Source organism: Puma concolor, chromosome C2, assembly GCF_028749965.1.
Source record: "Puma concolor isolate L17-30 chromosome C2, mPumCon1.1.hap2, whole genome shotgun sequence".
In the NCBI taxonomy this organism is placed as follows: Eukaryota; Metazoa; Chordata; class Mammalia; order Carnivora; family Felidae; genus Puma; species Puma concolor.
In genome coordinates, this window is record NC_141675.1 from 111,407,522 (window position 1) to 111,433,149 (window position 25,628).

Below are 25,628 nucleotides of genomic sequence, written 5' to 3' on the forward strand. Positions count from 1 at the left end.
CTTACATATACAGAGCAACCTGTGGGTTGTTGGAGGGGTTGTAGGTAGGGGGATGGACTAAATGGATAAGACACATTAAGGAAGACACTTGATGGGATGAGCACTGGTGTTTTACATATGGGATAAATCACTGGAATCTACTCCAGAAATCACTATTGTGCTATATGCTAACTAACTTGGATATAAATTAATTAAAAATAAAAAGTAAAAAAAAATTGGTGTTGAATTTTGTTAAATGACTCTTAGTTACCTGTTGAAATAAGTATACTTTCATTTTATGATACATTTCTGGAATAATCTACACTTAGCCATAGTATGTGCTGACCAATTCTACTTACCAATATTCTAGGATTTTTTTTCCATTGATATGTGTGAGTATCATGAAGGGAAAAGTTACTCAGTGGTACTTGTTAAAGATGGTTGGCAAAACTTTATTTGAGGGGAAATAGGGACCACTACAATGGGGTCTTGCAGCATGGGAGAGAGATTAAGCTGCATTCTGAATACAATAAGGAAAAGTGAGTACTTCTAGCCATGGAACAGGGTGTGAGTCAGTGGATGGAAAATAACTGAGAAGAAACATGAAGAAGACGGGGAGATTCTGGCTCAACTGACCTGACAGGACTCTTGCTAAGGGCAGGCTGGGGTGATCAAAGGATGGTGGAGGTTAAGGAAACTCATTTGATGTCAAGTGTGGTCAAGTATGGAGGATAGAGGATCCTGCCTAAACTATTTGAACAAAACTCTTGATAAAATCGGACCACACAGAGATGAATACAAAACCCCAAGACTCAGGGCCCTGTTGAAAAACAGCTCAGTTTAAAGTTTGGTCAGGATATAAGATCTTTGTTGTATGGTGTGTAAGTTTCTTTTTTGTGATAGTTTTGCATTTTGGAGTCTGTGGTGATTGGTTTAAAAAACAAGGCTTTAAACTTTTTCTTTCCTTTTTATAAGTCCTCAGGGCCTCTTAAGGCAAATTTCTGCTTTCAAGAAATCATCGTTATTGTCATCGTAATAGCTGACATTTGTACTTCCTGGGGCATCTGGGTGGCTCAGTTGGTTAAGCGTCCAACTTTGGCTCAGGTCATGATCTCAGGGTTCAGGAGTTAGAGCCCCGTGTTGTGCTCTGTGCTGACAACTCGGAACCTGGAGACTGGTTCAGATTCTGTGTCTCCCTCTCTCTCTGCCCCTCCCCTGCTTGTGCTCTATCTCAAAAATAAAAAATATTTTTTAAAAGTTAGCATTTTCTGTGTGTTAGGCACTGTTACAGGCTAATCCTCACTAAGACTTCTGTGCAGCTAGGTACTATGATTCTTCCCATTTTGTAGGTAAGGAAACATGTACGTACATTAAACACACACCTTGTATAACAAACTAAAAAGCAGGATTTGATTCCAGGCTCTGGAGTCCATGCTTTCAGGTCTAGAAATTTAGTTTGATATGAGACAAAATGGTTAAAAAGATGGCAAGGGCAAACTATTATTCTTGTTCAAGTCCTTTACATGATTTCCTATAGGATCATGCTGGCTTATTAAAAGTTTATTTTGTGGAAACGCGCAAGGCAGAAATAAACCTCGCTATGACCTCATTCTGAAGTGGTGTCCTACAACATACTTGTCCTCTAATAAACATGTGATAATTGACATTTATCAAACAGGGCAATCATGGGAGGATTATTTGCATTATCAAAAAATTTAGTACTTTATAAAGGATTTCAATAGTACACTGTCTTAAAAAGTAAGCTTGTCCCAATCCTTCACCTCCAGGGCATTTGAAATATTAAACAAATTAGATGTAATTAGTCGACAACATGATATAGGCTTAATTACTAGGAATGGAAAGTTGGTTCAAGTAACTGCATTCTACACAAATTTGCTGAAATTGACATTTTAATTATACACATTTTCTAAATGAAGTATATTTTGGCGTGTGTTGCCAGAATTGCTGATCAAGCTACAGTGTATATATTTCCAGGCTGCTACAATCCCACAAAGAATTTCATAGTACATAACTGAAATAGAAATTCTGGTTTTTCTAGTTGTTTTATTTTTCCATCTCTGTGTTCCAAACCAAGTGCAGAGTCTGCTGAAATACATGAATGTTGGAAGCTTCTAATGAGCAGTGAGAGGCAACATAACTGCACCCAGCTCCCCACATCTGTTCCAATTTGTAATTGACTGTAACAGCCTGTGCTTTATGCAAAATGACTGATCATAACAAAAATTACTTTTAAATTGCTCATGTAACCATATGTCTTGGATCATGGCACTATCTTTGGCTTCTATGTATGTTATTGTTCTCATGTTTCTGGACTTTGTTTTAAAACCACTGAGGCATAATTGAATTAATGTGCATCAAGGAGGGAAATGAAAGGCTAGGTCTGAGACTCCACCACAGTGAGGGTAATTTAAGAAACATAGAGATTTACCTTTGTTTTCTTGGCTCAGGTCACCATCTCATGGTTCCTGGGTTTGAGCCTCTCACTGGGCTCTGCACTGACAGTGTGGAGCCTGCTTGGGATGCTGTCACTCTCTCCCTCCCTGTCTGCCCCTCCCCTCCTTGTGCCCCTCCCCCTGACCACCCCTCAAAATAACTAATCTTCAAAAAAACCCCAAAAAAGTAGGGGTGCCTGGGTGGCTCAGTTAAGTGTCAAACTGCGACTCAGGTCATGATCTCATGGCTAGTGAGTTCAAGTCCCTCATCGTGCTCTGGGCCAACCGCCTAGAGCCTGCTTCGGATTCTGTGTCTCCCTCTCCCTCTCTCTCTGCTCCTTCCCCGCTTATGCTCTGGCTCTGTCTCTCTCTCTCTCAAAAAATAAACATTAAAAAAAGAACATTAAGGGGCGCCTGGGTGGCGCAGTCGGTTAAGCGTCCGACTTCAGCCAGGTCACGATCTCGCGGTCCGCGAGCTCGAGCCCCGCGTCGGGCTCTGGGCTGATGGCTCGGAGCCTGGAGCCTGTTTCCGATTCTGTGTCTCCCTCTCTCTGTGCCCCTCCCCCGTTCATGCTCTGTCTCTCTCTGTCCCAAAAATACATAAAAACGTTGAAAAAAAAAAAAAAAGAACATTAAAAGTAAAAGGGCATTTTGAGGACTAGATTTAGATAGCCGTATAATTTGCAAGGCCAAATGCGACATAAATGGGAGGCCCTTGTTTCAAAAAACAGGAGAAAAATGTCATTAAAGATACTAAAATATAAAATTTTTCCTTTCTTCGTTTCTCTCACCTTGTGATATCATTTTATTTGCTATTTAATGCTATTAAGTAAATTAAAACTATACATCATTAGCATGAACTTTGCCAGTTATCTTTACCTTGTGCAATGCTAATTTTAAATGCAAATTTGGGCCTTTAGCTCCTAAGCAGAGTCACTGAAATGCCACACTTTGTTCTTGGTAGTTCATACATGCACACGTACTTCATTCTTACCAGAGGACTGGAAGTGCACAAAATTAACTGCTCTTTTTACTTGACTCCTTGGCGCGTGGACATGCTGCCACAACCCTGCCCTGGACTTAATTATGATTGAGGAAAATGTGAACATTGGGGGGAATTGGGCCTTGCTCTGGTTTCCCCTTTGCTTCTAGGTCATCATTTTCAGTGGAACTGGTTGGCAAATAGGGTACAACTAACATGAATGAGAAAGGATACTATAAGATTGTTCTGCCATTGGCATTGAAATGCCATTTCCTTCTTTCTGCAGCGAAGCCAGTGTGGGTTTGATTGAACAGTGTGGCCTCTCAGCTCCCTCCGCACCCTCTCCCTCAGTCCTAGATGCAATAGATTCACCTTGTTTTACCTTTGAGTCTTGCTGAATCCCCTTGCCTCAGGGTGTAGTAGGATTCTCACACAGAGTTGTAACACCTAGGCTTTTCTTTGCAAGAAACAACTTTATTCTTGCCAGCACCGCTCACTTGGGTTCGTACCCAAGGAACTGAGCCCCAAGCACCACATGGCATAGTTTTTTTTTTTTAAATATATTTTCTACTTCTTTTTCTCCCATATATATGGTAACACACAAACGTGTAGTCTGATTAAGTGGTCTCATGTTACAAGGTTGTGAGGGATATTGTCCCGTATGCGTGTAGCCAGGTTGCCTTGAGGTTTTTCTTTTCCTTAGGGAGGGGACCCTACCACAAGGGGTCCCTCAGAATGCTATACCTAATAGGGCATCTCAACCGCTAAATGTGAAGGAAAGAAAGCACAGGAACTGCATATGGTTCCTGTCTACTCACACATGTGCTTTATCGTCCCTTCAGGCTTCCCTCACAAAACACAGATTCAAAGATTTAACTATTAAGAATTTCAAGATGGTGACAGCAGGGCATGAAACCAAGCATGAGACCCCTCTGGACATGGGGCCCTGCTTGATGGTGCATGTTGCAGCCCACAAAGCTGATCCTGCCTCAGTAACTTCATCTACAAATTGGGGTGATGATAGTATGTATCAAGTAGGGTTGCCACGAGGAGTAGTTAAGTCACAAATGTGAAGTGCTTAACAAATAGTCTACACATAGAAAGTACTGAATATATGGTACTTTTTAAATATTTGTTCCTTTATATCCCAAATAAAATCAGGAAATGCATTATATTCTTATTAGGGACCTTGATTTAGGTTAAGTGTTCCTTGTATAAGCTCCTCTAAGCAAGATAGGCTTTCAAACACAAGATCTGAAACATAATGAGTATTCCCTTATCTGTGTTGTGGTCATGAGGTAATTATCAGTAAGCAGCCAAAGCTCTGATGTCAGTTCAAGAGGTTACCTGGTTTATTTTATGGAGTGTAATTACTGTAGCAGGTTATAACAAATAAGGTTGTATGGAGTGTCCAGTAAAAGACAAAGTCTCAAGTCATTAAAAGTGGCTGAATTGCCACATTGTCTGTATCTGAGAAGAAGGTCAGCTCTGTAAAACCTTGGGCAGAGAAACCTCTGTTCCAAACTCATGGAGAGGGGAGCTGTTTGCACTCAAAATAAAAACAAAACGAAGATGTGAGGTCTGCCTGAGCAAGCAGAAGTGAACTCTTGTTGACTGCAGCATCCAAATGAAATTGGGTATAGAATGAATTTCAGGATCCAAAGTTACTGAGGAACTATTGTAGATAAGATTCATCAATCAGTCCAGTAGAAGTGCTTAGGAAATGCTAGTTAGTATGCCCAATGTGCATTTGGCTTATTTGTATATATTAAAATCAACCATCTTGGAAACATCAATTAAAAAAAAAAAAAAAAGCTTTTGGGTGCACCTGGGTGGCTGAGTTGCTTAAGTGCCTGACTCTTGATTTCAGCTCCGGTCATGACCTCACACTTGTGAGATTGAGTCCTGGGTTGAGCTGAGCATGAAGCCTGCTTGGGACATTCTCTCTCTCTCTCTTTCTTTCTGCTTTTCCCCTGCTCATGTTCTCTTTGTCTCAAAATAAAATAAACATTAAAAAATTTTAAAAAATTATTTGATAAATTATTAGTTCCTGATGTAGTGCATACTGATTGTTTAAACATCATTTATTTAAAGGCTAAATATTTTTAAAAGATTTTCTTTATTTTCCATTGGCATATTTTACTGAAAGTATACCAACACAAAATGGTGACTCTATTTAAAAATTGCTCATGAGGGCGCCTGGGTGGCGCAGTCGGTTAAGCGTCCGACTTCAGCCAGGTCACGATCTCGCGGTCCGGGAGTTCGAGCCCCGCGTCGGGCTCTGGGCTGATGGCTCAGAGCCTGGAGCCTGTTTCTGATTCTGTGTCTCCCTCTCTCTCTGCCCCTCCCCCGTTCATGCTCTGTCTCTCTCTGTCCCAAAAAAATAAACGTTAAAAAAAAAAATTGCTCATGAAAAGGATGGGTTGAGTATGATAACAGGCTGAGAAATTATGCAAGTAGGATAAAAAAAAAAAAGGAACATTAAGAATATTCATATTGTGGGGGCACATGGGTGGCTCAGTGGGTTAAGCGTCCAACTCCTGATTTCGGCTCAGGTCATGGTCTCACGGTTTATGAGATCAAGCACTGTGTTGGGCTCTGCGCTGACAATACTGAGCCTGCTTGGGATTCTCTCCTCCTCTCTCTGTCCCTCCCCCTCCTTCTCCCTCAAAATAAAGAAACATTAAAAAAAAGAATATTGATATTAACAGAGAAGTGAGCAGTTTCAGATCACACAGCATGTGAGACCTTGTTGTGTCTTATGAAAGTATGATTTTCCTTCTCTGATTCTGAAGCATCAGAAGAGTGTGAAGAATAGGGTTACAAAATGGGTATGATCAGATTAAAAGAAAACCTCTTTGCAGAGGAAAGAATTGATGAAAATGTGACATGAAATCTGTGTCTAGCAAGATTCTTTTAAGACTTCTCCCCAACTCCTGTCCATTTGGTTTTGAAAATCTGGATTTAATATTCATTTAAAAGACTTAGTGGACTGAACCTCAGGAAGTATTAACTTTCTGAATTCCTGGGTCCTGTCATCCACTGGTACTGTGGTTATGATGACTAATTCTGGGGAACGTTGAGTCAGGACATGGATGTACTGTCGTGAATGTTGCTCCTTCTCAGAGAATTTTACTGAAGAAATAATGTTATCATTTCCAGATGCAGAACCGAAGTATCTGATTGTTGTGCGGCCTGCCCCTCCTCCAAGTCAAAAGAAGTCATGCTCAGGTATATTTTGTTCATTTTTAAGCTTTTATTAACTTTAAGCCATGCCTTCTCATTTCTACCCATGGAGACCAAGTGCACTGGAGAAGCCTTAGGAGCATGGATTAGAATATACAGCGCAGCAGGCCCTGTGTCAACAGATAATCCTCCTTGCAAGTATTATGGTCTGGTTGTAGAGACTGCTTGGGACCTTCTCCCAGCACCACTACATACAAACGTGAGGAATTTAGGCAAATTACTGGACTTGTGTGTACCTCCTCTCCCCTGCATACAAGGGCCGTTGTGAGGGTTAAAGGAGTTGATGCATGTGTGGCCCGTAGCACAGGGCCTGGCCCACAACAAGTGCTCACATAGAGTTAGCTCCTGCTAGCCTGTTTCTACTTGGCAGTGTGTGAACCCATGCACTATTGTGCTTTCCGGATCTTAAGGGCAAAATCTGATGTCTAACCTTTGTTAAAGGAGACTGTTCACATTTCAAAAGCGTAACTCATTTATAGGCATGTTACATGGGTTGGAACTTGGGTTTTACTTGACTCCTCATCTCTTCCTTCAAAACCTCTTCTATTTAGTCGAACAAATAGAGCAAGGACTGCTTTCATGAAACAATAGCAACACAACACAGATACTCCCAGGGATGGGGAGACATGAAACAGGAAAGTAAATGCCATGTGGAATAAGTGAGTAGAAGCCTTTTCTACATGACTGGAGAAAGATTAAAAACCTTACATTTTCCAATTTCACTACTAAAATTGCTTCTCAGATCAAATAAGCCACCCTTGCTGTAAGAGGCTGTAGAAGCTGTGAATATGCTTTTACTGTCTGGTATTAAATCTCCCTAACTGTAGATACGTGAGAAAAAGGTTTGGTTTTCTCTTTCATTTTCTAATGTCAATTATTCTTTACATATTTCCTAATCATGTTTCTCTTTTATAGTACAGTAAATGTCAAACAACAAAGGGTCTCCTTTGTTAGATCTTTCTAAAGGGTTGGCATGGAGGTGGGGGGAGCATACAGATCTTTAAACACACTGAGCAAACCTCCCCTTTGCAGTTGTGAATCCTGTCCTCTGGACGCATCAGCCAAGCCAGTTACCAGAAATAGGTTGCCACAGTCCCCTCCCCTCCTTCGGTTGTTTTTCATGTCTTTTTTAGAGAAGCAGTTAATAGTCAAGCATTTTGAAAAACACAAACCCCCTTTCCTGGCCCCTTAAATTATCCCAAAGCATCAGGGAAATTTCAGTTACTCCTTATAACTTGCAACGATAGTCACCATTTCAAGACTTTATTTCAAAATATTTAATAGAGTCAAGAAGTATTAGTAAGGACCCATGGGATTCTGGCCTCACATTCGTCAAACTCTTTCTTAATACAAAAACACAAAGATGTGTAAGGGACGTCAAAAGAATGATTACAACTCAGTAGCACTTTGTGGGGACTTGTATGGCACTGGTCTGGAAATTATTTTTCTCTTTGTGATGATGGGCTCAGGAAATTGTTTCATTTTGTTCAGGATATACTGTACTACCCCACCTTTCCTTTCAGGCAGCGGGTGTAATTTTTTTTGGTAATGTGAATTTGAGAATGATATAATGACTAATGTATTAACTTTGATTCATTTAAAAAAAATTTTTTTTTCAACTTTTATTTATTTTTGGGACAGAGAGAGACAGAGCATGAACGGGGGAGGGGCAGAGAGAGAGGGAGACACAGAATCGGAAACAGGCTCCAGGCTCTGAGCCATCAGCCCAGAGCCTGACGCGGGGCTCGAACTCACGGACCGCGAGATCGTGACCTGGCTGAAGTCGGACGCTTAACCGACTGCGCCACCCAGGCGCCCCTTGATTCATTTTATATTTGCATTTACCACATACATTTTGATCAGTTTTGTATCAGATCGATACTTAGTGAAATAAATACTTTCTGGTCTTGTAGGCTTTAGGTTCCCTTGGAGAAAGGAAAATTTATCTTTTGTCTCTAAATGGCATTATATTCATACATGGTGAGCTATGCCAGTGATATAGAAAAAAAAAACAACAACAAAACAAAGGTACAGTTCAGAAGACAGAAATTTGAGTCTTGACCCTAGTCTTGGTATGAACTTGGATACCCTTGAAACTTAGCTCGGCCTTAGTTTTCATTTGTAGAATGAGATAGTGGTATTACATTAGGGAGAACCAATCAGGGGCTAGAAAAGGAATATCAGAATCCCTTCAGGGCTTTTTCAAACAGCATAAACCTCTCACTCTCATCAGGTTCTAATCTACCCTCATAGGCAGTCAGACTTGGACTCTTGGAATCATAGTAATGCTAGGTAGTATCATAGGTGGAACTGGAAAATTTTATAGAGAAGGATAAATGCATGTTTACAACAAAATAACAGCTATCCTTGACAATTATTTCAAATATCTTTTTAATAAATTCAGCTATGTTACAAGGAAACAATCTGCCACTACTTGGTTATACATATTCTTGGCTAAGAAGGGTTTTCACCACAGTAACAACTGACAGAACTTAAATCTAATAGAAGCAGCAAGCCTGACAAAATTGTCAAGGGCATTTGGTTCAGGTAACTTTCACTAAGCTCATACAAAGGGTACCTTCCTATTAGTTCCTATTGTGTTAGATTAAAATAACACAAATTCTTCCTATAGCAAATACAACAGGCATTTCATGAAATGAAAGACAGGGTCCAATGAAAATATAGAATGTTTTATATTCTGCATAATTTTATTAGATACTGTATTATTTTATTTACAGACTTTTTTTTATTGAGCCAGTGTTGGTTTCCATGGCAAAGAATCTTCATTCTTCTTTTGCACTGTCCCCTAATCCTGAAGTTTCCAATATTTTTTGAAAATGCAAATATCTGCCCCTTATATGCTGGAAGAAGATCTTAAGTGGTTTGTCACCATCTCTTGGCATTGCCCAAATCCAATTAGTCCCATCAGAAGAACCATGATTCCTTTATTATCTCCACTCTCCCAGCATTATTAAGAATGTGTAAAAAAAAAAAAAAAAAAAAAGTGCATACATTTTCTATATAGACATTAACTGTAAAAAAAAAATGCTTACTGTAATAGTATGACAAGGGATTTTTATGCTTCTAAATTGGCTTGAAAAAACAATATAACCTACAAGCTAGATGTTAAGCTTTCTATTCTTTGATATTCTTTCACACTAGTTCATAGTCTTGAGTAGGGGATGGGGAACCAAATATGCTTTTATTGTATCTGTAAAAGAAATGGAGTGAATCCATTTGCATTATTCATTTCACTGGTAATAGCTAAGACCTTCATATACATCCCTAACCCACAAGAAATAAAACCTGGGTATGACTGGATATAATTTACATGCCATACATTACCCATATATGCATATACACACACACACACACACACACACACACACACACACACACACACATATATGCATACACACATAAATCTCAAAATAATATTTTGTTGGGTTTATGCTTAAATTCATGGGCACAAAATTAATAATATTGGTGTGCTCTATGAAAAGACACTGGATGGCTCACATTCTTCATCATCTTCCTGAGTCATTTTTATGCATTTTACCCCAATATAAAAATAAACTGTTACCCGTATGTTACCTCCGCAGGTAAAGCACGCTCTCGCAAACCTCTCCAGCTGGTGGTCGGCACTCTGTCACCAAGTTCTGTATTCCTGTCCTGGGGTTTCCTCATTAACCCACACCATGACTGGACATTGCCGAGTCACTGTCCCAATGACAGGTAATTCATCTAACAAAAGATTTTTTTAACCTGTAAATTAGCTCTTGTTTTTGTTTTTGTTTTTGTTTTTTTTTAAGTAATCTCTACACTCAACATGGGGCTTGAACTCACAGCCCCAAGATCAAGAGTCACATGCTCTATCCACTAAACCAGCCAGGTGCCCCCTACCTCTTGGTTTTCTGGTATCTGTACATGCTTTAGAAGAATGTATAAATATCAGGGGTATTAGCACATACAGATCACCCATTAGCTATACAGGCTGTCCTAAGCGTGAGGGGAATGAAAATACTAAGTGAGGGCCCTTCCCCATGAGGAAGTTACTACCTACCTGAATAGAAAACACACGCAAGCATTTTTTCTTTCCAAAGAATAAAGTACAAAGGAGAATGAGCCAAATAGCAATGGGGAATTTCCGTGAGAAGAGTAATAAAAGCTCAGAGGATGAGGCCCAAGGCAGTTAGGAAAGATGGTTGAAAGTTGGAAATACTGATCTTTGGTAGGAAGAGGATGGATCTTTGATTTGACAGTTGAAGTACTAGAAGCAGTAGTTTTCAAAGTGTTGCCCCAAACCAAGTAGCACCAAAATCAGTTGGATTCACTTCTCATGTTCAGAAACTCTGAAGGTGGGGCTCAGTAATCTGTGTTCTAACAAGCCTCTGGAAAATTCTGATGCCCACTTAAGTTTGAGAATCACTGCTGGAGAAAACTAGAGACATAGACACAGGGAGAGATGTAAACACAGGAAAAAGCACAGGTTTGGAAATGAAGCTCCTATCTTCCTGCACTGGACAAAATAAGAAATATCTAATGTATTTTCAAATGATTGCCATTCATCCATCCAGCACCTATATTTGGTATGGTCTGTACTGAATGCTGAAGCTGGGATAGACAATGGTTGTTTATCATAAGTATTTATTACATTACCTTTAAAATTTGAAACCTCAGGGGCACCTGGGTGACTTAGTTAGGGGTCCAGCTTTGGCTCTGGTCATGATCTCACAGTTTGTGAGCTCAAGCCCTGCATCAGGCTCTGTGCTGACAGCTCAGAGCCTGGAGCCTGCCTTGGATTCTGTAACTCCCTCTCTCTCTGCCCCTCTCCAGATTTCTGTCTCTCTCTCTCAAAAATAAACATTAAAAAAATGTTTTTAATTGAAAACTTTGCATCTGACAAGGATTCCAAATTCTCTTCAACTGAGGCATTCTATGAAAAATTTTTTAAAAAAAGTTAAATGGACTCAAAGTGATTTTTAAATTTTAAAAGTTTCATCCCACTTTTATTTTTTTAAATTTTTAAGAAGTGTTTATTTTTTTGAGAGAGAGTTAAAATGTGAGTGGGGGGGAGGGGTGGAGAGCGAGGGAGACACAAAATCTGAAGCAGGCTCCAGGCTTTGAGTTGTTAGCACAGAGCTTGATGCAGGGCTTAAAGTCATGAACCATGAGATCATGACCTGAGCTGAAGGCAGACCCTCAACTGACTGAGCCACCCAGATGCCCTCATTTCCTTTTTAAATAAAAAATGTGTTATTGAGGTATAATTTAAATCCAATATAATGCACTATTTGATCAGATATGAAAAATGCACATAATCATGTATTCTATGCCCCATCAAGAAATAGAACCTTTTCATTCCCCCAGATAGTACCTTTCTCAAGAAACAACCACTGATTTGATTTCCATCACTGTAGATAAGTTTTGCCTAATCTATAATTGTACATAAATGAAATCATACAGCATGTTATGTGTCCCTTTGTTTTCATTCAGCATGTTTTTGCGATTCTTTCATGACATTGTGTGTGTTATAGTTCATTCCTTTTTTTTTTTATTGTTTAGTTTTGAGAGAGAGTAAGAGTGGGGAGGGACAGAGAAAGAGGGGGACAGAGCAGAGAGCACAAAGTGGGGCTCAAACTTACGAGCCTCGAGATCATGACCTGAGCTGAAGTCTGATGCTTAACTCACTGAGCCACCCAGGCACCTCTCATTCTTTTTTCACTTCTGAGTGGTATTCTGTTACATGAATATTCCAGAATTTATTATCTAGTCTTTTATTGGTGGGTACTTACTTATGTCTTGTTTTGGGTTATTATGAATTGAGATTTTATAAATGTTTTTCTTTAAGACTTTGTAGACCTATGTTTTAATTTCTCTCATATAAATATTTAGAAGTGGAATTGCTAGGTCACAGGGGAAATGTATGTTTAACTTTTTTTTTCGCCTAACTTTTCCATTTATACTCCTGTAAGCAATAGGACAATTCGGATTGTTCTATGTCCTCACCAGCATTTCATGTTGTCAGCATTTTGCATTTTCGCTGTTCTAGCATAGCAGCATCTTACTAGAGTCTTAATATCCACTATTACTTTTCATATACTTTTTATATACTTTTGGACATAATCTCTTGTGTAGTGTTTTATTTTTATTTGTCTAAATTGAACCAAAAAAAGACCTTTAAAAATGTTCCTAAGTTCTCAAGAGTACCTTTCATATGACTTTCATTAGGAAATTTAGACTAAGAAAAAAATTAGATTTTCCTTCACATGTTCATAGTTCTGAAGGAAGAAATTATTGGAAAAACCCATGTAGAAGATAGTGCCAAAACCAAATTTCTTGAAAAATAAGCTTGAGATGTTTCAAAGAAACTAAAATGTTCCTTTATCACCCACCACTAAGTCCATTAACTTACTTTGTTTGGAAAATGGACTCTTGACAAAATAGGCTTTCATGTGGTAATTCCAGCTTTTACTGGATTGATCCAGGGTACCATGCTGAGAAGGTTAACATTTACGGATTGCTTTCTTACTCCTTTTCAGTTTCTTGAGTTTCTAATTTAAAGACAGAAGGGGAAACAAAAAAAGGAAGCAAGGAAATGTGGAGCTCTTGTAGCAAAATGAAGCTGATTTTAATAGTTACTTAACTTGCTTGATAAATTCATGGAGTTAACTAACCCACAAATCCATAGAGCATGCTTTGGATATGATTTCTTCCCCTGTCCTCAAATTTTTCGTTCAGTTCCATTTGGCCTTACCCTTCATAAAGGAATTTATCTGATACTGATTGTAATTGACAGATGTTGCCATGGTTTGATAGCACAAAGAGATAATACAGGGAGAAGGAGAGGAACAGATGGTCTGATGAAGCTAGGATATTAACCAAGGCAATTGATTAGAAGACCCAAGCTACTCAGACCATGCATGTATCTCTCCCTAACCCCCTTGTTCATCTCCCACACACCCTGGCTTTACTCTTGTCATCAAATAGATGGAGCCATGCCCATTAAATCACAATAGTCAAAATTGATAATTCTACTTAGCATAAAGTGTTTTTCTTGAGATTCAATAATAACATATCAAGATACTTGTAAACTTTGAAACCTGGATGAATGGGACAATCAAGATATCCTGGACAAAAATAGGAAACTCTTAGGACATGACTAACAGGGAAGAATTCAATGGTAATGCTTAAAAGAAAGCATTTGGAGTACTTACGGATTTCATTTACACATGCCTCCTTTCTTCCTAGTTAGTACCGTTAATAAAGAGCTGAAATTTAAAGTCTTTGTGGTAGCTGAGAAAAAATAGTGGTCCTTGTTGAAAGGCCCTAGAACTACTGTGCACATTATAAACACCCAAATAAATCCACCAGGATTCTAAATGAATGTAATTAGAAGCAGACTTGGAGAAATCTACCCTACAAGATGCTGGGTTTTTTTTGTTTGTTTTAGAATTTTGACTAAGCCAGTAGGTTAGAATAATAGTAGCTATAGGGAATGATTGCTTCTTGAAAACCAGAAGATTAATATAGCTGAGTTTTGCCTTCAGGAGTACTTTATTAAATAATCATTGGAATCTGAATGCCTTTAGCTTCCATTAGGAACACCAACTGGCATCAGTGTAATGCACTGAATTCTAATACTGGCACTCTGTGTAATATTGGCATCCTTTCTCATTGATGCATACAGCCCTATTTATCCTATACAAAGAAAATTTTTTTGTCTTTATACTTGGATTTCGACTTAATCTATGAAAGCTCAATGCAGTAAGTTTCCAAGTGAGAAAACCCCTATGTTTCATTTTGTTTTAAGTTTGGAAATATTAATGGCATATCACGTTACCCTTCATAACACATGGCTCTGTTACTGTTTGCATAGGGTCCATATGGGTATTCATGTTCCTAAATCCTTTCCTGAATTCACATTGGAAAGTAGATGTGTTTTTACTCTTTGAATGGAAGAATGTACACATTTGTCCTCAATATATCTAAGGGCAAAAGAAACCTTTCCAAATTGGCGCCCATGAAGAGTAAAACCTGTTTTTAACCAAATTTATTCCCTCATTAATAGCTTATTTTTTCCTTCCCATGTTTCCAACTTGTTAAAGTGTTCAAGATTGCTTTAGTTCTCACTCCTTTGCCAACTTATTAAAGCTTTATGATTTGTTTAGAAATCATTTTCACATTTTCTGACACTTTCATACTGTAGTTATTTACTGTTAATGTAGAATGAGGGCCCTCCTTTTGGGCTGGTCCAGAGCAGGCTCTGGCCTTTCTTTTTTTGTGTCCCCCCGCCTCCCAGGTTTTTAAGAAGCAAATATTTTTGATGTCTGAATTCTCGATTGAGCCCAATGCCTTATTATCCATTTGTCTTTCCATGTAAATTTTAAGCTCTGTGAGGACAGGAACCATGTGTATCATAACCAACTTAATCTTCCCAGTCCCTAGATCAGCATCTGGCACATAATAGGCCCTCAGTCGATATATACTGAATGAATAAAAAGTAAAACAGCAGCATTTTCACTTTACTTTCACCAGTACTTCAAACTTCACATGACAAAATTGAACTCCTACTGTTTCTCTTGATATTTCAGGTCCACATCTTAGTACTTTCTGAAGTACCTTCATTCCTCCATTCACTCTAACTTGAATCTTGATTCATTTTTTGTTTTTCCTCTCCTACAGCTAATAAGCCCCCAAGTTATAATGGTTCTGCCTTTGGGAAGTACATCAATGTCTTTATTTTCTACTTCTTCACATTCATGCCAATAATTCTAATTCAGACACTTGTCACCATACCCTGGATCCTGGAAATAGCATCCTGGCTTCTTTCCCTGGCTCTTTTCCTACTCCAGTCCATCCCGGCTTCTGCAAAACTAAGGAAATTTAGATTATCCACCATCAGCTCACTCGTTCTTCACCCCAGATTCATCCTCCTTCTCTTCTTTCCAAGGAGCACATTTCTGACTCGAGACTGTGCTCATCATCCTGTCCCTTCCACATTCCTTAAGACTTTACTCTCAAATTTACCCCTTCACTGTCATTGGGACCATGCCTCTTGCTTGCAAATAGGTTGAAGATTTCTCTATCACCAAACAACATTTTCTGTTAATTCTGTTAGCTCTTCCAAGCTATTTTTCAATCTCTTCATTCCAGTACTTTTCAGAGTGGTCTGTTCTCTCATACCTGGTTTTTGTTCCACCCCTACAATCTTTATTCCCTTTCACTGGTTTCCTTTCCTTTTTTACCATTCCATTGAAATATCTCTTTGTGGTCACCAATGACCAATTAATTGCTAAATCTAGAAGTGTTTTCTCAGTTCATACTCTTTTTTTTTTTAATGTTAATTTATTTTTGAGAGACAGAGTGTGAGTGGGGGAGAGGCAGAGAGAGGGGGAAACAGAATCCAAAGCAGGCTCCAGACTCTGAGCTGTCTGCACAGACCCTCACGAGGGGCTCAAACACACAAACTGAGCTCATGACCTGAGCTGAAGTCAGAGACTTAAACAAATGAGCCACCCAGATGCCCCTCAGTTCTTACCTTTTTAACCTCTCAGTGGAATTGTCAGCCACCGTCTTTCTTGAACTCTTTCTTTGACATGTTTTGTGAAATGTTTCTCTTGGCCTTTTTCTCCTCTCTATTGCTAATTGTTAGCCTACCTCCCAAAGTGGAATAGAGTTTTATCCTTGGATCTCTCCTCTGTTTCCCCCCTTATCTCATCTATGCTGTGTCTTTAAGTAAAACAGTGCTTCTCAAACTTTATGCATGTAAATCATGTAAGAGACCTTGTTACAATACAGATTCTATTCCAGAGCATAAGGAAAAGCCTGCGGTTCTGCATTTCTAAAAGCTCACAGGATGTGCTGATGTTGCTTTTGTACAGAGAGCAATGGGAGTGATAAGGATATAAGTGACTTGCAGGGCTAATATCTGACCTTGACTCATTTCCAAAGTTCTAAGACTATTTTCAGTTGTTGGTGTAATGATCTACATTAGAATGACCAAATAATGGTGGTTAGTACTTCAAACTCCAACTAAATTCTTAATCTGTACTACCAAAAAAATTCCTTTCCATTACTTTAATTTCCTTCAAGGTAGGAAATTCAGTTTTGATTTATATTAATGCTTTTCTTAGCACACTTATCCCATAAAGAAATCTAGTTGCATCAATTCTTGTGTAGAAATACTAACTTTGGGGGCTCCTGGGTGGCTCATGCCTCCCACTCTTGATTTTGGCTCAGGTTACCAATCTCAAGGTATGTGAGATCTAGCCCCATGCTGGGCTCTGTGCTGACAGTGCAGAGCCTGCTTGGATTCTCTTTCCCTCTCTCCCTGCCCCGTCCTTGTGTGTGTGCCTGCACACACTCTCTCTCTTTCTCTCTCTTTCTCTCTCTCAAAATAAACTTAAAAAAACAAATATAACCTTGATCTTTTTTTTCTGCATTTCATTTCTTCCATGAGTCATTCCTTGGTTGACTCGTGTGGACTGAGTGTATTATTTGAGATTCTTCCCTCCAATCTCTCTCTAATTCTCCCACTGCTGGTAAGTCTAACCTCCTCCATCACTGCTTAACTTTATTCCCTGGCTGAAGAATCTCCACCAGCTTCTACTGCCTGGTAAAACAAATCGTAGAATCTCTCATAGAATCTATCTCCAAGAATATATGAGTCATGCTACTGCCATGAGTTTTAAATCTGGACTACTTTGCTTTCCTGGACCTATGTAGGATATCCAACTTTAAGTCACACCCTTTGGATTTAAAATGCCATTTGTCCATTGCAACAGTTCAAGTGTAGAGGGCTATACCCAGCTCCCCTCAGCACCCTCTGTTTTTCATCCCAACTTCTTTGGTTCTATCCATATATACATCTACCTCCTTCACTATACTGTGAGCTCATTTTTGAAGTTTTCAGTGTCCCACTCATCTTCCATTGCATGTGTATCCTAGCATCCTGCTTTATAATAGCAGTTCTCAACACATGTACAAGTGAATAAGTGGAATGCTACAGAGCAAGTCTTAAGGTCAGGTCATCTAGCTCTTGAACGTCTTATGCAACATCTCTTGTCTAGAGTCCACAGTGAGTATCTCCAGCAATGATAACAGCACAGGCATTGAGGGTACAAATTCTGGTCAGACTGACCTATGTTCAAAATTCTATTGTATTATTAACTGAATGGCCTTGGATAAGGTATTTAAAGGCATTTTTTAAAATCTGTAAAATGGGATAATAATACCACTATTTCATGGGGTTGTCAGAATTTAATGAGATGATGCGTGTAAAATGGTTAACACAGTGTATGGCACACAGTAAGCACTCAGTAAATGGTACTGTTTGCTATTCTTGTTGATTTTGATATTATTTGCTTTGTTTTATAACGGCCATTTCAGGTGAGTATTGCATTTTAGGTAGCACCAAAATCACTAGAAACTGATTCTTTTGGTTGATGTTTAAGCCAGCCACCATTAGGGGATAAAGGAGAGAGTTTTGGAAATTTGTGACCAGTTTGAAAATTATTTTAAGAGTCCAAAGATAATAAAAACCTGAACTGGTCCCATAAGTGCTGCTTAGAAATGAAGAAGAAACAGGTAAAAGAGGAATCATGCAGGGAAACCTAACTGGCCTTGAAAACCGATTGAGGGGAGAAGGGGCCTGAAGCTAACAAGAATAGGAACAGATTTGAACAGAAGTAGATTTTAAGGTAGTGAGGAAACTCAGGAAGGATTAAATCACTAGGTTGGATCAAGAGGTTTTATTATATTACAGATCAGACACCAGATTACAAAGAGATTTAGGCATCACGAGTGATGAGAAAGTAGGATAAGGTAGATTACTTGTAAGACATCTTGTGTTAAACAACAGCAGGGATAAAAGGAATATGAAATGAAAATTCTTTACATTTTTGTTAGAATGAAAAATACGTAAACAATTTTTTGGCTCAGAAGTGAGTGAATGGAATAAGGAAATGGAATAAAATCACCAAGATGTTTATTTATGTTTGGGCAGCAGGAAGAACCCCAGAATCAGAGAGGGGCAGGGAGGGGGTGATGGACAGAGACACTTTAAGAAGAAGGGAGTGAGGGCAGAATTTACATCAGAAGCAAAAATATTGACAAAGGCGGTGTCAGAAGTGTCCTTTGATATAAAGAGAACAAAAAAAATCTATATAATGGATGTTTTAGGAAATATAATAGTAGTTACAGAAATAAAAATATTGCTGAAAAAAGTATAGAAAGTTCAAACAATGACCAATAACATGCATCAAGCAGACTAGTTTGTGAACGGACTACATTTATCTTGTCATAGCTCCATTTCTCCTCTTGGTATAATTGACTACTAGTTATTTCATAAATCACGTTTATGGGGTTTCTACCCTGTGTTCTGCCTCTGTAGTTTATTGGAATAAAGGTCTAATATGTAGACAATAAACTTGTAGAAACAAAAAGGATCCCATACGTTGTCTAGTCCAACCCCTGTTCTTTTTGGAGAGTGAAAATCCTACATTTAGAGGAGCTATGGAATTTTTTTTTTTAAACTACAGTAAGCATTATTATCAATATTCATACTATTAGGGAGATCCAAGCAAAGATAATGTTATTTAAACCAAACATTCCATTCAGTAGTTTCTTACCACAAGGACATGAAATGTTCTCATTCCCTAAAGTCCAAGTTGCTGGAGGCAGGTCTTCCAGAAGTCTAGTCTGATGACATTCACTGACTGTTACTTATATTTTTAATAGACTTGTTGCACTTGTGTCCAAATTTAATCATCAACAGAAAAGGGTATGATCAACGTTTGATCCTGAGTGTCCTCAGACAATAATGGGAAGTCTGTGACTCTATGTTATGGTAAATACACAATAAAATAAAAAGCCTTAAATGATGTTGAAAGGAATTATGATTGTCCTCTTCCCTCCTGGGTCATTTTACCTTTTTTCATTTCCTTTTGCCAAGCACCACAGTAGTAGAAAGACCATCCAATGCAATACTAAAGGTATTAGTTGAGTCAGAAAACCACCATTTGTCTGGCTTTGTCCCTGACAATCAGATCTTAGACACTTACTGGCCTTTTTTTTCTTCTATAATAATTCTTATTCTCATTTCAGTTTATTGTATGAATCAACTGAAGTAAATTTTAAAATCTTAAGCCCTCTGCAAATGTTCAATGTAGATATTTATTGTATTTTCCTTCAGTTTGCATTGATTTTATAGGAATGCTGAGTTTTGGTAAGTAAAACCTTAGGCAATGACACATTGAAAAAGATAATATAATTGTAAACTTTATTGCTTAAATCCATATTTTCTGGTGATGGAATTATTGACCATTTAGAGCAATTATATTCTAATTTTAGAATGACCCCATGAGAACCCAAATATCCATTCTGTTCATTCCACATTTATGGAGTACCTTCTGTGTGCGGTACGGCACTGTTAATTTTCATAAGGCCTGTATTTAGCTTTAAAATCAAGGAAATTTGCTTCACTACCTTACAGGTAAATAGTCTTACTGACTATCTCTTTTAACATTTGGAACTTCCTATGTTACACAACTATCAATTAAGCCAGTGTTGGTAAAGATAACCTCTGAGGCTGAAGAGAGAGGTTGGCTGCCTGTATGTTTATTTTTCCTAACAAACTTGATATAAGACAGGTTATTTTGAATGCTTTGTGATCAAGATAGAAAAAATGTGCAGGATTTTTTTTTAATGTTTATTTATTTTTGAGTGAGAGAGACACACAGTACAAGTGAGGGAAGGGCAGAGAGAGAGAGGGAGACACAGAATCCAAAGCAGGCTCCAGGTTCTGAGCTGTCAGCACAGAGCATGACTGGGGCTCAAACCCACAAACCACAAGATCATGACCTGAGCCGAAGTTGGATGCTCAACCAACAGATCCATCCACTCTGTTTTTGTTTTTGTTTTGTTTTGTTTTTAACATGTGTGAAGTTCTTAGAACATTTTTGTACCATTTTATTCCTGGGAAGATAATATAAAATCAAACTTACTGGTAACTCTGGAATCTGGCCTTTGGTTGTTGTATTAGCAGTGACCCCCCCCCCCCCCCCCCACCAACACACCTTGGATCATACCAGCAATTAAGGATTTGAGAAATGTATCCAAAGTATAGATGCATAATGTGGTAGCCCATCTGGTCTGATTTTAGCTTCTCTGTACTTCGCTGACTTTTTCTAGTATACAAGGCAGGGAAAAACACAGCCACAAAAATTCCATGCAGCATACTTGTCAATAAGTGTGTTGCATAAATGTCTATGGATGTTTCAACTCACAGGACACAGAGGATTAGTAGTCTATAATGTATGTTCCCAGTAGTAGTTAGTATTTTGGCTGAACAGCTTCCTTCACTCGTTTAGTCTCTTGCTCCTTGGAAGTCAGGAACTGGAGCCCTGACAGTTTTACTAGAAAGAAGCAAGCTAATGAATGACTTCAAGCATTTCAGTAGTTTGTAACTAGTAGGAACATAGGCTGAATATACAAATACATTCAAAATACAAATGTACAGAAACATACAAAACCATTCCCCCTCTCTCTGTATTTGTTAACTATAAACCCCATGCTGACTTGATGGCCATGCAACATGTGCATTTGCACAGGGTCCCCCTGTGCACCTAGAAGGGTCCATGCTTGGTTTAATACTCTAATGTCACTGTCTTGAAATGCTTAATCATTTTTGAACATGGGGTCCCATGTTTTTATTTTGGGATGAGCCTCACAAATTATGTAGCCAGTCCTGCCCCTTGTTTCTAGAAGTTCTAGGTAATTGTTTTTATGTATCATCAACAATGTGTTCCTGGCACTTAGAAGGGGGCACAATAAATGTTTTTAGCACAAGTAAATGAGTGACTTTGTAAGGCTTCAAGTAAAAGCAACTGACCAGAATCTTAGCCCCTTTAGTTTTGCTAGGGTGGGGAGTGGGGGAGAGGTACTAAATGTTTGAGAGAAAATTTAAAATAGAAGAACCTAAAATAGTATAACAAACACCTAAGTTTCCATCAGCATACATGACAGCTATTATTTTATTGTATTTACTGAAAATGTTTATTTAAAAATAAAAAGCAGATAAAATATACCTGTTGGCCCCACTTCTATACTCCTTTATCTCACTGGGTGGGGTGCCGGGGTGGCTCAGTTCCTTAAGTGGGTAAGCATCTGATTTTGGCTCAGGTCATGATCTCATGGTTTGAGTTTGAGCCCCACATCGGGCTCTGTGCTGACAGCGTGAAACCTACTTTGGATCTTCTGTCTCCTCCCCCTTTGTCCCTCCCCTGCTCTCTTGAGCTCTCTCGAGCTCTCTCAAAAATAAGCATTAAAAAAAATTCTTACCTCAGTGGGAACTAGAGCACTAATATGAATGTTGGACCCTTGCAATATTTGCTGTCTCTTTACACTGCTACCATATATGGTAACATATTTTGTGAGCATTTTAATATTTATGTGAATCATGAAACTATATGTGTCATCTTGTAATTTGCTATTTTTGTTCAGTATTCGTAAAATCTGTTCATATTGATATATATATAGCTCTAGCTCATTGATTTCTTATGACTGTATACAGTACTAATGCGCTCCCCTGTCCTGATTGGCCCACTTGGTGAGGCTGTTTACAGCAGGGTCAGAGGAGTCTTTGTATTCTGGTTCTGTTACTGGTCAAAGTCACTAGGTGGGCAGCAATGGGCAAGTTAAATGATGTTTCTGAATCTCTATTTTCACATCTATAGAATGAGTTAATAACTTCTACCACTTCAGATGATTTTATGACAACAAGATAATATATATAAAACCTAGCATGTGATAAAAGTGCAAAAAAAAATAGCGGTGACAATTAGCATTACTTCATATGTATGTCTGAATATTATGAACCCCTAAGCAAATAGGTAACCTTGATCTTAAATTTGCATGGTTTGATTCTTTTCATTGAACTCTTAGCTTGGCTTTGGTTTTGATTCTATTTTTATGATAAGAATGTTTCACTCTTAAAATGCAGTCCTGGATGTATCTTAGAATTTCAGGATCCCCTTATACAAAATTGAATGATACCACCTCTAATGCATGTTCCATGGCATAAACCCATACAGTTGCAAGTTAAACCCATTTAGCTATAAAACTTCAGTATTAAGCACTTGAAAAATTATACCTATGCTCTGTTCTATGCATAATTGGAAAGAAACGAACATCCAGCGCTTTCCAACTTTCATTTTGCAAAGTAGCAAATAATAGAACTGAATTCTGTTAGACCGTAACTGTGCTTCACATTCTCCAACTTGGCATTAGAAATGTAAAACCTTAAGTACACACTGAGCTATTTTGTCATGTTCTCTGCAATTTCTAAAAAATAAAAACAGAAGCCAGTATTAAGCATAGTCTTTGAAGTAGATGGGAGTCTGTGATGTATTAAGAAACTTGAAATAGCATTCTGATTCTCCCTGTGGATTAAAAGCATCATGTTTTGGTTATTCAACAGATATTATACAATTCGCTATAGAGAAAAGGATAAGGAGAAGAAATGGGTTTTTCAACTCTGTCCAGCCACTGAAACAATTGTGGAAAATCTAAAACCCAACACAGTTTATGAATTTGGAGTGAAAGACAATGTAGAAGGTGGAATTTGGAGTAAGATTTTCAATCACAAGACTATTGTTGGAAGTAAGTACCAGGAACTGTTTGAGGAAGATTTTTGTAACTTTTATCTTCTTTTCCTAAGTACCAAAATTTTAATTATTTTATTCTTAAATATGAGGGGAGTTAATTGCCATCCTCTAGTGCTTAAAAAAATACAAAAGTGAAGACAAATTGAGTACTGATACTTCAGAATCTTTTATGTTGATGAGTGTTTTTTTAAACAGAAAATGTGATGAACTGATGTTTGATGCCTTTATTGATAACACTTCTTTGGCCATTTTAGTATTTTCAATCAATCTCAGATCTATGAGCACCAACTGAGTGAAAACAGCAGTAATGTGTATTGGTGTTCAGAATGGAAAGCTGGGCCAGTAGAAGTGAACATAGAAATACTCGAAGGGTCCCAAACCTTGTCATCTCTTCATTCAAACTTCATTGGAATCAGCGCTTGAAATGACAGTAAATAACTAATAGGAATAAAGAGTCTGAGTTAGAAAAGGAGTACAGTTGTCTTCATAATGAGTAGGAAGGGTTAATTTAGGAACACAAAGAATGAAAATAATGTTATTTTCTGCTTGTTTTTGTCAGGTAAAAGCAAAGTCAATGGGAAAATCCAAAGTACCTATGACCAAGCCCACACAGTGGTAGGTACCAGGTTATTCTCAGGAATGTGTTTTAGAAATTGTATCTGCTTTGTGTTGTTGTTGTTGTTGTTGTTGTTGTTGGTTGCAAGAAAATAGGCCTATTAGGATTAGATGACTGGCCATGGGGCTTTGTGTAAAGTACTTAATGCTTTAGGAATTTCTTTTTCAGCAAATGGAGGTAGAAATATGAGAGCAAATTATCTAATATGTTTATAGCTCTAAAATACTGATACTTGATGTAGTTATTCTATATCCAGATTCCAGGTATTTTGAGGTTATGCTTATTATCTGCAGTGGATTGTCTTTTAGAATAACGTGTTTCCAGAGTAAATCTGTATATGTTCTATTTACATTGGTATTACTCACTTCTCTGTCCTCTTCCCACTATTTTCTCACTTCCTGCTTAAAGAGCTAACCCTTTTCAAAATGATGAAGCAACTGGCTTGGTTTTTATTTGTGCCTAGCCTCTATTGAGTGTAGTAAATATCTGCATATCTTACCTGCCAGGCATCCCCCTCATCTAGACACCCTCTTCTCTCTCACTGCAGAAACTCAGTCTCTTGTCCTTTTTCCCTCCACTTTTCAAAATCTGTTCTCAGGAAGCACCACACCAGTTAGTACTACCTGTTATAAATGTAAGCCATTGTTGTAACTGTCACAGAGATGTTTGCATTTTCTTTTATTGTTTTCATCTGTTTTTTTTTTTTTAATTTGTTTATTTAAATTCAAATCAGCATACAGTGTAGTATTGGTTTCAGGAGTAGAACTGGGTGACTCAGCACTTACATATGACACCCAGTGCTCATCCCAACAAGTGCCTTCCTTAATGCCCATCACCCATTTAGCCCATCCCGCCACCCACCTCCCCTCCACCAACCCTCAGTTTGTCCTCTGTCTTTAAGAGTCTCTTATAGTTCGCCTCCTTCTCAGTTTTTATCCTTTTTTTCCTTCCCTTCCCCTATGTTGATCTGTTGTGTTTCTTAAATTCCACATATGAGTGAAATCATATGATACTTATCTTTCTCTGACTTATTTCGCTTAGCACGATACCCTATAGATCCATCCACATTGTTGTAAATGGCAAGATTCATTCTTGGTGATTACTGAGTAATATTCCATTGTATGTGTATATATGTGTGTATGTGTGTATGTATGTATATTCATATATGTATGTACATACATATATACACATCTATCCCATCTTCTTTACCACTCATCAGTCAATGGAAATTTGGGCTCTTTCCATAATTAGGCTATTGTTGATAGTGCTGCTATAAACATTGGGGTGCATGTGCCCCTTGAAATCAGAATTTTTGTGTCCTTTGGATATATACCTAGTAGTGCAATTGCAGGGTCATAGGGTAGTTCTATTTTCAAGTTTTTGAGGAACCTCCACACCGTTCTTCAGAGTGGCTGTACCAGTTTGCATTCCCACCAACAGTGAAAAAGGGTTCCTTCACCTTTCTCTGCATCCATTAAATCACATGCATGATTATAAGATGATGGCCCGAGCAGGTAGAGGAGGCACTCTGGTAAGAAGGGAGGAATTTGGTGCTGGCTTTGGTCCCTATGTGTTGGGAGTATCCAGCCAGGGAAATACCCTACAGTCAAGTGAACATGCAAAGACTATTCGTGGCTGCAAATTTGCTCTATTTAATGTGTCCATGTTGTGGATGGATATCTTTT

The 25,628-nt window shown here is 38.3% G+C and overlaps 1 protein-coding gene across 39 annotated transcripts in view; it reads left to right on the top strand.

Moving 5' to 3' along the window:
- Nucleotides 1–25,628, top strand: part of ABI3BP (ABI family member 3 binding protein) — a 267,443-nt gene that overhangs the window by 91,555 nt on the left and 150,260 nt on the right. For all 39 annotated transcript variants that reach the window (XM_086675588.1, XM_086675593.1, XM_086675570.1 and 36 more), the window contains exons 3-6: nucleotides 6,577–6,645; nucleotides 10,263–10,395; nucleotides 23,141–23,322; nucleotides 23,887–23,942. In XM_086675588.1, the coding sequence (XP_086531714.1) occupies nucleotides 6,577–6,645; nucleotides 10,263–10,395; nucleotides 23,141–23,322; nucleotides 23,887–23,942 (440 nt within the window). The remainder of the gene's footprint in view (nucleotides 1–6,576; nucleotides 6,646–10,262; nucleotides 10,396–23,140; nucleotides 23,323–23,886; nucleotides 23,943–25,628) is intronic.